The sequence below is a fragment of the Protopterus annectens genome, chromosome 14.part0 (assembly GCF_019279795.1).
Source record: "Protopterus annectens isolate FY-2018-M chromosome 14.part0, PAN1.0, whole genome shotgun sequence".
Lineage (NCBI taxonomy): Eukaryota > Metazoa > Chordata > Ceratodontiformes > Protopteridae > Protopterus > Protopterus annectens.
In genome coordinates, this window is record NC_056748.1 from 349316088 (window position 1) to 349330960 (window position 14873).

At 44.1% G+C, this 14873-nt stretch overlaps 1 protein-coding gene across 1 annotated transcript in view; it reads right to left on the reverse strand.

The window, feature by feature from the left end:
• The window catches only part of INPP5F (inositol polyphosphate-5-phosphatase F), a 1563976-nt gene that overhangs the window by 66967 nt on the left and 1482136 nt on the right, over positions 1-14873 (reverse strand). The window contains exon 17 of the mRNA XM_044056075.1: positions 9195-9282. Coding sequence (XP_043912010.1) covers positions 9195-9282 — 88 coding nt within the window. The remainder of the gene's footprint in view (positions 1-9194; positions 9283-14873) is intronic.

Genomic DNA, 14873 nt, shown 5'->3' on the forward strand with positions numbered 1-14873 from the left:
GAATGCCCGACATAATCTGTGCGACATTAAGTTAGAACCCTCAGCTCCAAGCTGACAGTTCAAGATGGCAGCCAATTGGACTCTAATTGTGGCAGCCACAGCACCTTTTTAAAAAAGTTGAGAGAGAAATTCCAGAATACTAGCAATAGGGGCCACATAGGGATCAACGTTGTTTCGAGAAGCCCAAAGGGCAAAACGCTTCCAGTTACTAGCATGCAACTTTCTGGTAGAAGCTTTATGGGAAGATACAAGAATGTGTTGCAACGCCGAAGAAAAATCATGTGACCTGGCTAGGAAGGAAATTGGAGCAGCCCAGCTGTCAGTCAGAGAATGAAGAGAGGGGTGGAGGGTCCCTGACGAATGTGTCAGAAGGTCTGGAACTGGGTCTAGAATCCAAGGTTCCTCCAGTTGGTTGAGTTGGACGAAGGGGAAACAAATCTGACCAGGCCAAAGTGAGGCTATTAAGATTACCATCCTGCCGAGGGCTTTGGCTTTCTGTAAGAATTTTGGAATCAGAGGAATAGGAAGAAAAGCATACAGGAGTCTCGGGGGCCAATCGTGTACAAACGGGTCCCTTGGGCTGTCCCCCAGTGGGGAATTCAGGGCAAACTAGCTTCTGCACTTGGCATTCATAGGGGATGCAAACAGGTCGCAGCAAGGCTGTGGAAATCTGTGGAAAATCTTCTCAGCAACTTCGTTTTTGAGGATCCACTCGTGAGGTAGCAGAATGGCTCTGCTCAATTTGTCCGCTATTAAGTTGGATTTCCCCAGGATATGCATTGCTATCAGAAAGCGCCCAGTAGACACAGCCCACTGCCAAATTCTCAAGGCCTCTCGACACAGGGCATTAAGACCTGGTTCCTCCTTGCTTGTTGATGTACCAGACTACCGACATGTTGTCCGCCTGTATGGCAATCGTCCCTGGAGGCAGAGAGTCGTGAAAGTCCTGCACCGCCAAAAGGAATGCTCTCAGCTCCAGAACACTGATGTGCAACTGTGACTCTGTCTCCGACCAGGTACCTTGGGCAGTTCTTTCCTGAAATAGCCCCCCACACTATCAGAGAAGCATCCGTGGTCACCGTGGCTGACGACGGAAGGAGAACAAATGGGTGACCCATTGTAAGCTGTTGCCACCAGCGAAGATCCTTCTTGCAAGAGTCCGTAATCATGATTAAGAATGACATGGGAAGTTGTTGGTATAACCACTGAAGAATCCTCATGTGCATTCGTCCCAGAGGAACTGCTATAAGTGTAGCTGCCATGGTGCCTAGGAGTTTCAGTACTTGATGGGCAGGTACCTTTTTTTTCTCTGCAGAACGTCTGAGACCCGATTCCTTAATGCGGCTATTCTGTCCAGGGGTAATCTTATTGTGGCGCTGGTAGTGTCTAGTTCTGCTCCGATAAAGGAGATATGCTGCGATGGTGACGGTGACTACGCAGATTTTTCGAAATTGATAGTGATGCCTAACTGAGAGCAGCGATTGAGTGTGATCCCTGGACAGAGTTAGTTGATGCCTGGAGGAGGCAGTAAGGAGCCAGTCATCCAGATATGGAAACACTCGGAATCCTAGACGCCTCAAGTGAGCCGTAACCACTGCCATGCATTTCGTAAACATTCTGGGGGCTGCTGCGAGTCCAAAGGGCAGTGCTCAGAATTGGTAGTGACTGGTTTCCAGCCAGAAACGCAGATCATTTCTGGATGGCCTGGCCATTTTGATGTGGTAGTACGCATCCTTGAGATCTATGGAGCACATCCAATCGCCCACTCTGAGGAATGGAAGAATAGACTGAAACGTGACCATCTGGAACTTCTCCTTTACAAATGTGTTGAGTCTGCTGAGATCCAAGATGGGCCTCCAGTCCCGCCTTCTTTGGAACTAAAAAGAATCTGGAGTAAGTTCCAGATCCTATCTGGTCTGCTGGGACTGGTTGGATGACTCTCTTTTCCTGCAGCCTCTGGATTTCTGTGGCTGCTTGATCCCTGAGACTGGGTGGAACATCTGGGATTTTTGTGCTGACAGGCGGACATTGTAGGAATGGAATGATGTATCCTCTGGTAACTATGCTTTGCACCCAAGAATCTGTTGTAATTCCTAGCCAGGCATCTGGATACAAAGCCAAGCGACCCCCGACTGCCTCCAGAGCAGGACAGTCAGGCCTCCTCTCAGGAGCGCTGGTAGGGCTTGCCAAGGAACTGATCCCTGTCGCCCTAGTTCTGCGGACCTCCGCTGCCGCCAGTGTGGTGTCTTCCGTTACTGCCCCCTCCTCTGCCCCTGGAGGGGGGTTCACTACGTGTGTTCTGGGAAACTCCTTGGGACTTTTGGAACCACATTTTCCCACCTTTCTGCTCTTTGGGGTATGGTCTAGTAGGGGTGGAAAAACGGACTCCTACGGCAGACAGTCTTTCCCTCCTGTTCACACCTAGTGAGAGTCTCCTGACTTTGGGCCCAAACAGGGAAGAGCCATCAAATGGGGTGGTGACAAAGGAAGACTTGAAGGCTTCTGCAAAGGAGCATAAGCGCATCCAGGACAGTCTCAGCAGAGCTATCGCTGAACCTGCTGCTCGACTCAATCCATTGGCTGCATAGGAAATGAGCGGCATAGGCGAGTTCAGAACAGAAGTAAGGGTATTAAGGTGTGCCGTCACCTTATCAGAGACAGCTTCATCTGTGTTGCCCTGTAGAGCATCTCCCAAGCTCTTTGAGGAGATCTCTTTGAAGACGGGTAAAATGGGTCAAATAGTTAAGCGATCTCATGGCAAATGTCGCAGAACTAAAGATGCGTTTTCTGTATCTTTCCATCGTCCTACAGTCTCTATTAGGAGGATAGACAGTGGAAGAGGTTTCTGACATCTCTTTCTTGGTGGCCGCCGCCACCACCATGACATCAACGGGGACTCCCTTAGTGACAAACATCTTGTCTTGGGGGGAGGTGATAAATTTATTAGGCCTCCGAGGGACCGTTTCCATAGAATCAGGAGACTCCCACGCTCTTTGAGCGACTAAATCCATCAGTTTGTCAAAGGGTGGAGTAACCCAGGAGGTGGAAGGTTGAGACCCAAAGGCCTTCAGGAGCACTGACTCATCCTCAGTAGGGCTAATGGACTGCCAGTCACCCCTCTGCTTTAGGACTTCCAGGATATCCACAAAGGAGATATCCTCCGAGGAGAACCATGGGGACACTTCTGATTCCTCTAAGTCGGTGTCTGATGTCAATGATTCCTGAGGGGAATCGAAATGCCTCCTCTTGCATAATCTCTTTCTGGGAGCCTCATCAGTGGGGGCTTCTGGTGAAGTCTCAGTAGAGCAGGGGTCACCCAATGGGGGTACCTGAGGCTCAGGGTCTCGACACTTGACAGGAACCTGCGATGTAGAGGCAGAATGTGACACTTTATGGGAGGAAGAGGAGGGACCTGATGATGTGTGTGTCTTAGATGACATAACCCTCCTCATAGCATCGAAGGCACTGCTGCTTCAACCAGAGGAAGCCACCAGTTCCGATGAAGACTGCAACCTCCCTGGCGCTGAGACAGCGTGCTCCAAACCAGAGGACGGAGCCGAGCTCATCTGCGATGAAGCCATGAGAGGAATGGTTGGAACCAATGCATCGATTCGTCTTCCCCTCCCCACCGAGCCGACGAGTGAGTGTCGGCTCCAAGACTCTTCCAATGGAACTAAAGAAGTCAGGGTTGACAGAGCTGAAAGCACTGGGACAGGCTTCGGCTCAGAAGGTTCCACAACCATCAGATCCTCCTCCTTTGGCTCCGAAGGCCCTGCTCGACTCGGAGGAGGAGTAGTCACAGCCAGTGGGACAGTCTCAGGCTTCGAACCCAGTTGGGATGAAGCCGATAATAATTTAACCAATGCTGGGTTCTCTAGAAGCCTCTGCACCACCCAGTTCACATCGACATTTGAAAGGGTCCTCAATGAATGGGTCGAAGGAACTGAAGATGCCACAGATCAAAGGATTGGTGACTTCAGAGTTTCGGAGACCAGTTCCAAGGCCGGGGACCGGCTCCAAGACATCTGTTCGGTGCATGGCTCTGAAGACTGTGGATCCGGTGACCATGCCCTCACAGAAAGGCTTGGTGCCAATGACCTGGACTTCGACCCCTTCGAGGACTTGGAGGTTGGGTCAGCCTTGTGCAGGGATTCTTGAAAGTCTGGCTTCAACAAGCCTCTATCTACCAACTTCCTTCACCGTTCTAATAAAACCCTACTGCTGAAGGAGTGGCAGATAGAGCATTCTTCTTGGAGGTGTACAGGACCCAACCAATAAACACAATTAACGTGTCCATCAGTAATGGACATCTTCTGCCCACAATTACACTTCTTGAAACCAGATCTTTGCTTTTCTTTCTGATCCGCCATGTTATACAAAACAGAACTGAACTTATCAGAGCCCTGACCAACTTCGATTTACAATAAGTGCACAGAATCAACAGTAATCAGCAACAAACAGTACTAAGATATAAAATCCCTGCACAACTAGGGATAAAACACATTCAGTATTTCACACACTCATATATATATATATATATATATATATATATATATATATAAGGATAGAACACACACTAACTACTTAACACACTATGTTGGATTTAAGAGGGATAGGGTAGCAAAAACAATCCCTGTACAACTAGGCTATAATAGTAATTTTACAAAGAAAAACGATCAGAGGCCTAAGAGCAACCGCTCCATAAATAACATGAATTACATATTAATGAAATCAAAGGCTAACCACCCTAAAGTCCTATAAGGGAAAGTGCACTATCTTGATAGCAATCTTTAAAGAGAAAACACTTCCAAAAATGTCAAAAAATAAAATACAGTTCTACCTGCCCAAGCTCTCCGTAGACCTTACGATCAGTTGCAGCGGCAATCTAGATCTGGGTAGGACAGAGAGTATCATGGGACAGGGGCCTGGCCTAGAGCTATTCTGAGATCTTTAGCTAGTAAAGCGGCCGACTCGGAGCAGATGGCTCGGCTCCGAACCCACGTGTAAGAATAAACGGTGAGATTGAACAACTTTACATCTATGTTTTTCATATACGACACGGTGTACAAAATATCAGAGGTAATGCAGAAAACAAAGTGACTAATATTTGTTTTAGAAATGGCTCAGCTGCAGTCCACCTATAACCTTTTTCCTTTGGTGTAATCTGCTTGAGAAAAGGCATGTTTGGATCCAGAAGTTTGATTTGCTCCTTAAAGCATGTGGAATCTCCAAGCAGCCTGAAAATTTGTTACATTTCTTCATGTTGTGCGGGAAAACACCTTGAAAGTTTAAAATACATTTGAGTTTTAAGGAGACATGGAAAATACTGCAGTGATGACAAAACTTGAAACATAAGAATTCTCTTTTTATTTGCCATATATTCTTAATGATGGCGCAGTGTCTCTCAAAGTCTGTTGCTGCTTATGTTAATACACAAAGCAACTGAGCCAAGAGCTGTGAATTTGGTGAGTTGCATGACTCATTAGTACAAGAAAGAATCTTGTGTGCATCAGAAATGATCACCAAAAAGCAGAATGTTGAGAGAATCAGGATTAACACTAAATAAAGCAATGGTGTGCTTAACTAGTGTAATTACCTAGTCATGACTGAAAGAGCTCATTGAAGAGTCTGATATACATAAAGTGGCTCAGCAGCTACAAAAATAAATAAATAAATAAATACATGCATAAAAATGAGTAAGCACGGAGTAAAAATGAGATACAAAGTCTCTGTAAAGAATTGCACATTGTTGTTGGCACCATGTTGTTGAAGAATGAAGCCCTCACTATACCCCTCCAAATAAAGAGAGTTTAAATAGCAGTCCTTGTGCTGGACAAGGCTGGATAGGAGAGGAAATGGAAGTGAAACAGCCAAGGTCTGATTAACCATCCAGAAGGACTGCGGTGATGTGGTTTGCCATGGAACTTGAGCAACCCCGCCCAACAGAAGTTAGGATATGGGACCCTGTGCAAGTACAAGGTGTGCAGTCCTTGCCAAGCAGCATGTAGTACTGGAGATGGAATCAGCCTAAGCATCGATACACACACACAACAGAGTGCATGTCAGCTGCTGTAGGGACTGCATGGGGGTGGAGTAGGGCTTAAAACAGAAAAGCTGTAACGGCTGCTTTAATGATGGTGGACTGTGACCAATTTCTTACTCTCTGAGGAATGGATGAAATAGCGGAGTACATGAGGACTGATGGTAGGCACACAGTAGGGGGTAAAACAGGTAGAAAAAAGGGAGAGATATGAAGTGCCTGTCAAGAATAAGTTAGTGAAATATAGCACGGGGAAAGCAAGGTTAAACAGAAACAAATCCAAACAGCTAATGAACAGTTCCAGAAATCATTACAGTACTGGGCTACTTGTAACGTCAGTAATAGTGACAAGGGAAGCTGCTTTTCAGTGAAAAACAACCAACCTCCTGACTTGCATATTAGCAGCACAGAACGTTACTGAAGACCTAAGTCATTAAATACCTCAGCTTGAACTGATCCCTGAAGAACTGGGACCGAGGGCACTTGCAATGAATAACACCGTGTGTGTGAGTATGTATGTGTGCATGTATGTGTATATCATCAAACACAGAGCATTCAAAATGCAAACTATCAAAACATCATTCATTTTAGAAAACAACAAAAATTAAAAATCATTTTTTGCAAGGTGCAATCTCCCCCTGCAACTTCCATAATCCCTGTTAATGGGTCTATATTATAAAGACGAAGGTTTACTTACCCGAATACCTAAATGTCGACCCGTCTTCATCAAACCGCATATACACCGAACACCCTAAACCGCGGAATTCAAAAAGTTGAACTGTCATACTTGTCCTACCCCACTGCCCACTACATACTACCTACACAAACAAACTAAACCACATACATACACTAACCAAAACCCTACTTCTAACCCTAAACTAAACCCTACTTCTAACCCTACACTACATCTTACATATACCACCATGTATGCACTTAACCCACACCCTAACCCTAAGGTCCGTAACTATCGCACACTTACCTTAAAAAGATAAACCCAAACAAACTAAATAATCCACACACGTACACTTAACAAAACCCTACACTAAATCTAACATACATTACCATCTATGCACTTACCTTAACCCGCACCCTAACCCTAAGGTCCATAACTTTCGCATACTTACCTTACGAAGCTATACCACAGAAGGCCAACCATGACGATACGACGTTTTTGCACTTCTGGACGATCAATGTTTTCCCGGTTCGATGAAGACAAGTCGACATTTAGGCGTTCGGGTAAGTAAACGTTCGTCTTTTTAATATAGACCCCTGTTAATTACATGTACCAATTCCAAGATCAGACAACAACAAAAGGGCAAATTCCCTTATCCCGCTGTACAATGATACCGTAGAAAATGCTGGTGGAAAAAACTCCGAGAACATCTGTTACTGACAGCCTGAAAAACATATGCTCATATGAGGATTTGATGTTTCAGACTGTGTGTGTGTGTATTATATACACACACACACACACTTTCAAGGATGTGAACATGCGTATGCTTAAGGGTTGGGGTATCGCTACTGAACTTCTACTGTCACAAACAGAAAAAAGTTATAGAAATACTAACAATGGCATTAACTTCCTGGACCAGGTGAACATGAAGATCTCTCCATGGTATCGGACAACTGTTTTTCTTGCTCAAAGAAACCTGACAGCTAAGAAAGAATGCCAAGGAACTCAATGACTTAAGCCAAAAGTTTGCGAAAAAACAAGACGGCAATTTTTTTTTAGAGGTGAATCATTGTCATAACCCAGGAACACCAAGAGAATGAAAGGTATAAGTGAAAGTTTCTCCTCTACTGTGGACTAGAAATTAACCTAGAACCCTAAGGGATAGGTGCAGGCGCAAGAGGGATATGTTAAATTATGTAGAATAATTTCAACCCATGCCTTTTAAGCAGCCCATAAAGATTGTCCATAAGGCATTACGCAGTTAACTGTGACAATTGGGACCCTGAGGGAATTTTGTCACGGAATCCCTACCACAAAGACTTGAACTGTTTTTGGCTGATCTTACTGTAGCCAACCCCACCTTCAAATAATCATCCTCTCCCTGTATGTAAATGGGGGAACCATTACAATGACCTCACTCTCTTATTTTACTTCCCTGCCTTTAGCATTAACTTATTTATACACTCAAATCCTTGTCTTATTCTCACACAGACAAAGCAATCTGTTGTTTTTTTTTCTTTCTTTGTCACAATCTCATCACATATTTAAAAAAAGAACAAGAACCATAACAATCTGTTATTTGCTTAGGCTAAGCAACAATTTCTTTTACAGCAGAAATTTACTTTCATGTAAATGAACAGAAAATATTATGTACACAACCATAATCACACCTAATCAAAAAAGTTACCTACGAGTCCACAAAACTGCTGAAATTAACTATAAAATTATGCAATACAAAAAAAAAAAATACAAACTGCTACCAATATTTGAAACTGCAGTAGCAATAAAATTATACAGCCAGTAAAATTTGTTGTTTGAAAGAGAGTTCTCAGAACATTCTACAAAGGCTGTGGCATAACTGAATTTCCATTTCTTGCACAACTGCTGGATCCTGTTTACAGGTATACAGGCAAGAAAAAGGGTAAGCTGCCACTGTTATAGCTTGGCTACACAACGTAATTTGGCAAGAAAACATTTATGAGTGATCACCTAAACCAATACTAGAACTGTGAAGACAACTGAACAACACAGCTTTGGGAACCTTTATATCTGTGTAAAATGTATCCAGAATGTCCTTTAAACTACACAAAACCAGGCTACAATTATCTATTTATAACAGTCTCTCTATTGATATGGCAGTTATATTACTTCAGAATACTTACTAAATAAGTGCATTCTTTTAATTATGAGATTATATACAACACATGAAGCCATCTTCTAAAAAATATACAATACTGCAGACTAATTATGTTCCAGAACATTAAAGAACTAATGATAATGTATTGATCTCAAATTTTCAAACAAAATAAGTAACATGGCAGTACTGCTTAACCGAGAGCATATTCTTGCTGACAATTATATGCAATATCTGACAAACCTTCATGTTACTTATCAACTTTTTTCAGTAATATTCAACAAGCAACATTTAATTAAATACAACTCGGACTCTAGAAGACAGTTTTCACATAATCGGTAACTCACCTTTCTAGTTTTTTCTCCACAACTAGTAAATCTGGTCCCATGGCTTGCTTTGTTAAACGAAGCATTTCTGCAATGCACTGAAGAGTATCTGAAAAAGCATTTAAAAAAAAAATCAAAAAACTAAAAAAAGAACTATTAGTATCTGGGTGGCACTTCAAATTCCAAAAGTTCTGATTTAAGATATACTTGTGCTTTTCTTGATTATGAAAAAATCTAAATGTTATCCAAACTAAATTGGGGCAATACACAGAAACCACAACATATGTGCCATCTAAGCTGAAATGCACTATAAGAAACTGCTGTATATTATAAGTTATGTATAGGTTCATAGATAGGTACTAGGCTATCGGCCCAAGGGCCTAAGTAAGCCTAGCCAACAAGGCTCCCTGACTTACGCCACCCAAGAAAGTTATTTTCCTGTGCCCCTGTCGAGCAGAGCCACAGAAGTGATCCCTGGGGTGTATTTTCTATTTCCCATCCACTCATCAAGATTTTTCTTGAAGAGTGCTAATGAGGAACTTTGCTTGACATAGATGGGTAGCTTATTCCAGAGTATGGGAAGTCTCTGGAACATGATTCTATCCTTCCAGCATGTCCTGTTTATTGTGGTGACAAGGTTTAGGTCCCTAGAGCGTGTAGCTCAGAGGGATTGGGATTTCTTTAGGTGTAGCATGTCCAACAGCTCTGGGTTTGACATAGCTTTATATGTTAGGCAGAGATCACCTCGGAGTATGTGATATGTTACACAGTAAAGCTGGAGTTTTTTGAGATGGTCAGTGTAGGGCATCTGTTTGAGGCCAGTAATCCTCTTTGTGAGGTACTTCTGTGGCCTTTCCACCTGCTGCAGATGTCTTGTGAGGTACATTACAAAAGGGGTGCTGTACTCTATAATGGGTGTAATGAGTGTCGAGCAGAGGGGAACAATGACCTCTTTTTTCCTGGATGACAACCCTTTTGTGATGAGGTGCACCATGTAGAAGGATTTCTTGACTACTGTGGCAATGTGATTATCAAAGGAGAGACTACTGTCCACCTGGGTCCCAAGGTCTCTCGTCACACATTTGGCATTAAGTAGACTGCCGACTACGTGGTAGTTCATGGGTACAGAGTTTTAACCAAAGTGGATGACAATGCACTTTTTGGCACTGAGCTTGAGGCCATGGCTCTGACACCAGGCATCTGTCTCAGTGAGGCCATTCTATAGGATGTCCACATCATTTGGGGACTCGACTATGGCTCCTAGTTTGCAGTCATCTGTGAACTTCATTAGCCAAAGGCCTTCTGTGTTTGGTATCTACTTCTCTGAAATACAGGCTAACAGGAGAAGTCCCAGGAATGAACCCCTGTGGTACTCCACCTGTCACTGGTTTGAAGTCAGATTTGGAGTCTGCAACTTTTACAGTGTGGGTTCGGTCAGTGAGGCAGTTGGCAAACCATCTCGTGATATAGGGATTTATACCTAGTTTAGTGAGTTTAGCTATAATTCCAGAATGGGGGATGGTGTTGAAAGGCTTGGTGAGGTCAAGAAATGCTGTGTGAACCACCTTACCCTCGTCTACGGCCTTGGTGATTGCCTCCCTTTCACAAACCTGAACTGGGTGGGGGGGGTCCAGATTTTGGAGGTTACCAATGTCTGTTTATGAGTTCCATGATGATACGTTCCATGGCCTTAAAGACCAGGCTAATAGGGTGATAGTTCCTGGGATCAGTGGTGGCTCCTCCTTTGTGGAGTGGGATAACTGTTGCTGTGCGCCATTCAGTGAGCACAAAGCCTGACATGAGGCTATGATTGAACATGGTGCTTAGGTGGGGAGCCAGCTCATTCTGAAGTTTGTGTAAAATGCAGCCTGGGATGTTGTCCGGTCCCATGGATGCTGTGTTTTTGGCTTTAGAGATTCCAGCTTTTACCTGTGTAGTTGTGATTACAGGGACTCTGCCTTCTTCCTGTATAGATATGGGCCCTTTAGGGAGTGAGAGGGGGGTAAAGTTAGCAGTGAACCTATCTGCCAGGATGTTGGCAATATCAGTTGGTTCAGTAATCTTTGTGCCGTAGTGCTGTAACGCAGAGCAGATCTGGGTGTTGCCACTGAGATTCTTGACATAGCTATAGAATGCTTTGTGGTTGTCCTTAGAATCCGTGGCGATTTTTGTTTTTGCAGCTAGCTTTGGAGGATCTTATAAGGGATCTCACCTTCTTATTGAGGCTGACCAGGGAGCTCCTCCACTCATGGCATTTTACTCTCTTTTACAACAGTTTCTTCCTTCTGTTGTAGATTTTATTTATGGCAGAGGACCATCAGAATGGCTTCCTTTTTTTTTGGAGGACAGCGTCTTGGTTCTGTTTGAGATAGCACAATCCATGCAGTTGTGCAAGTAATTTTTAGAGTGCATTTGTGTAGGATTCAGCAGTCATAACTGTATTGTCTGCATCATCAGTATCTCCCCCTTTATGATCAGACTTTGTTGTGCATTTTACAAATTAATCTCCAGTGTAACCTTAGATCATCTCCAAAGTAAATTTTCCTCCTCAGCATGTTATTCAGCACTGTGATGCTATCTTTCTTTATCTTCAAAATCACTGGTATGGAAGCAGTTAAATTAGTAAAGCAGTTTACTTATTGAATGACTTGATTTGATTTGATGACCAGGTTAGCAAGCTGGTCCTTGGATCCTGTTCAGACATGAACCAGGCTACAAGGCAGTATACAGTTTCTGTCTACAGAAATGTTTTTTTTTTTTTTTTTTTTTGTGTGCTTTTTCTTAGGCATCCCCATCAGCCATGCCAATTCATTCCCTATTCATCTTCCCACCTTTCGTATTCCCCAGTCAGGGTGACAGCTAACTGGGGGAGGCTGTCATACAGGCAGCCTCAGCACTGGTTTGAGAAGTCACTGGCATACTAGTAATGATGGTGTATTTCTAAGGCTTAAAACTTCCACTGGGAAGAGATGATCTGCATCACCACTGGACCACAATGCCCTCCTTGATCAATGCAGGTAGGAGATACTAATGACACAGCTTGGTGGCCCAAGGACTGTCCAGAGTCTATCTCATGAAGCTCTGCTCCTTGCTCTGAGGAAATGCAGCAGTGATCAGCCCCAAACTACTCTAGTTCCTCCCAGGGTGGGCATATTCATACTCGCTGTCAGCTCCATCAAGTGTCCAAGCCACTAATACAGCTCACTTACCTGGGCCGTCATCAGGGCTTAAATCCCTCTATGCCACTGAAGGTGGCCAAGTTGTAGGATTTACATTAAGATAGATATAGAACATGCTGTTTTTTTCTAGAAAATTCCCAATATACACAGCTGCTACGGAAATAATATCTGCAGTATACATGTCAAAAATAGCACTCTCAGCAAATAAGATGGACCAGTTCTAAAATTAACAATTTCAGCATAGAACAACTGAACAGTGATTTTAACAATGTATGTCCTCCTAGTCTCATGTTGCAGCATTTAAAACCCTTGGGTTATCCTCTGCTTAGCTACCTGAATGTCTGGCCAGTATACAAAAGCTTCTAGTCACTGCTAGGTACATAGGACGTCTGACGCTGGCTGTAGGAAGTGTGGTCCATATAAGTGACGTCTGCACGTACCTTTCCTCAGAACTTCTCTGCAGCCAGTTGAACGTCAGCTCTTCCTGCCATCGGATCTTCACATTTAAAGATATGTACTTTTTTGTATTCTCCTTTTGGTCATTGCATGCCTGTTTAGGTTCATGTCATCCAACAAAGAAAAGTGCAAGTGCGGACATCAGATCCCCAATAAGGACACCCACGACCTCTGCCTTTTCTGCCTAGGGCCTAACCATAACCACAAAACCTGCACTATTTATCAGGCCTTCAATCCTAAGACACTCCCTAGCTGTCTGCATGCACTAAACATCTACTTAGAAAACCAGAGTCTTAAATGTCTGGCTCTGGAAGGGTCGTCTGGTCAGTCCGTAGAGCCACCAAAAAAGAAGACCAAAGCCCCCAGGCCTGAAACTACTGCTGCACCTCCTTCACCATATGTCCCCCCTGTGGCAGACATTCACTTGGAGGAAAGTATAGAAACTGCCGAATTAGGTATAGCAGGTACTGTTCGGAAGGCTGCAGAACCTAGGGTGGAAAGCACATCCATGGAGGTTTTGCAGACATCGGGTTCTGATAACAAGAGGGGAACCCCGGCTCACAACAGATGTCCAGACAGGTCCTTCCACTGCTTCAGAACAGTCCGAACTTAGGCCATCCTTAGGCCCTATGCCCTCCATGCCTACCCTTTCTCTAAAAAGAAAACAAAAAACAAAACATGTCACTTCCCTTCCAGAAAGCCTATTTGATTGGCAAGTTTTCTTCCAGATCTTATTTAATGCCTTCATTAGCCTTAAGCCTTTTGTGCCTGCTTCCCCTCCGGTTGCCCCTCCACTTATTATTCCTAGGCCTCAGGCTGAAGATACCCTTCCTCCTAAAGCTGAAAATTCTTTGGACTCTTCCTCAGAAGACTCCCTTTCCTATGCCTCCCAGATGCCTTCCCCTCTGGGGGTATGCTTCCTCAGAGGAGGACTCTGCTGAGACTGACTCTCCAGGACAGGACCTCACCTTTCATGAAACTATCTCTAAAATGGGAGAGATTTTTTAAGTTGGATTCCTCTGAAATGTCTGAGGTTCAAAAGAGATATTATGAGCTTTTACAGATGGCCACTCCTTCACCTTCTGCCATCCCTCCAGTCTTGCCAGCCTTTTTGGACACCTTCAATGCAGCCTCCTTGAACACTGATTCCCAACCACCAGCCCCAGGCCTGACCAGTTCTATAAGGTCCCTGAAGGGGCCAAATGTCTAAAAATGTCCAGATGCAGACTTTGGCACTGTCTCAGTCTCTGCAAGCAAACCATCCAGACTACTTCCCACCACCTCTGTCCTTCCCACAGACAAGGACAGTAAGACCATGGAATGTATTGGCAAGAAAGTATACAATTCTGCCACTTTGGCCTTCAGTGCGGTTAATTACCAAATACACATGTCTAAGCAGGCTCTGGCCCTTTTGATTCATCTACCAGACTCGCCTTCTAAGGCTCAAATTTCTACCCTCATCTCCTTGTTTTCTCAAGTAACAAGACATTCAGTCAGATGTAGCTATGATGCTGCAGAAGCCTCCGCCAGATCTGCAGCTTCTGCCTCTGCCATTAGAAGGTATTCACAGCTAAGACTACAACCCTTACCTGATGATATAACGGCTAAACTTCTAGATGCACCCTTGGACAATTTTGCCCTTTTTGGGAATAAAGTGGCAGAGTCTCTAAAATTGTCCAGCAAAAGGGGAAAGAATTACAAGACCTAAAACGTTTGTTCATGTCCCCAATCTCTAAACTTCACAGGAATTATCCCAAGTAGACTCAGTTCATTAGGAAACATTCCACTCCCACCCCTCATTCTAGGAGCAAGAGAGCACCAGAAGCAGCAGCCTCCTTCCTGGCCTGCTCAGACTCCATCTCAGGACAGGGCAGGTAGTCTGTGACTACCTGATTTCACCTTCACCCCCCTCCAGATTCCATTCCCCTACACCTAAGACTCTCTCACTGTCTTCCAGTCTGGAAAAGCATTACCTCTGACAAGTGGGTCTTGTCTATTATAGAAAATGGTTATTTTGTGACCTGGATCACTCCTCCCTCCCTAAGAGGCATCCCACAACCACCCA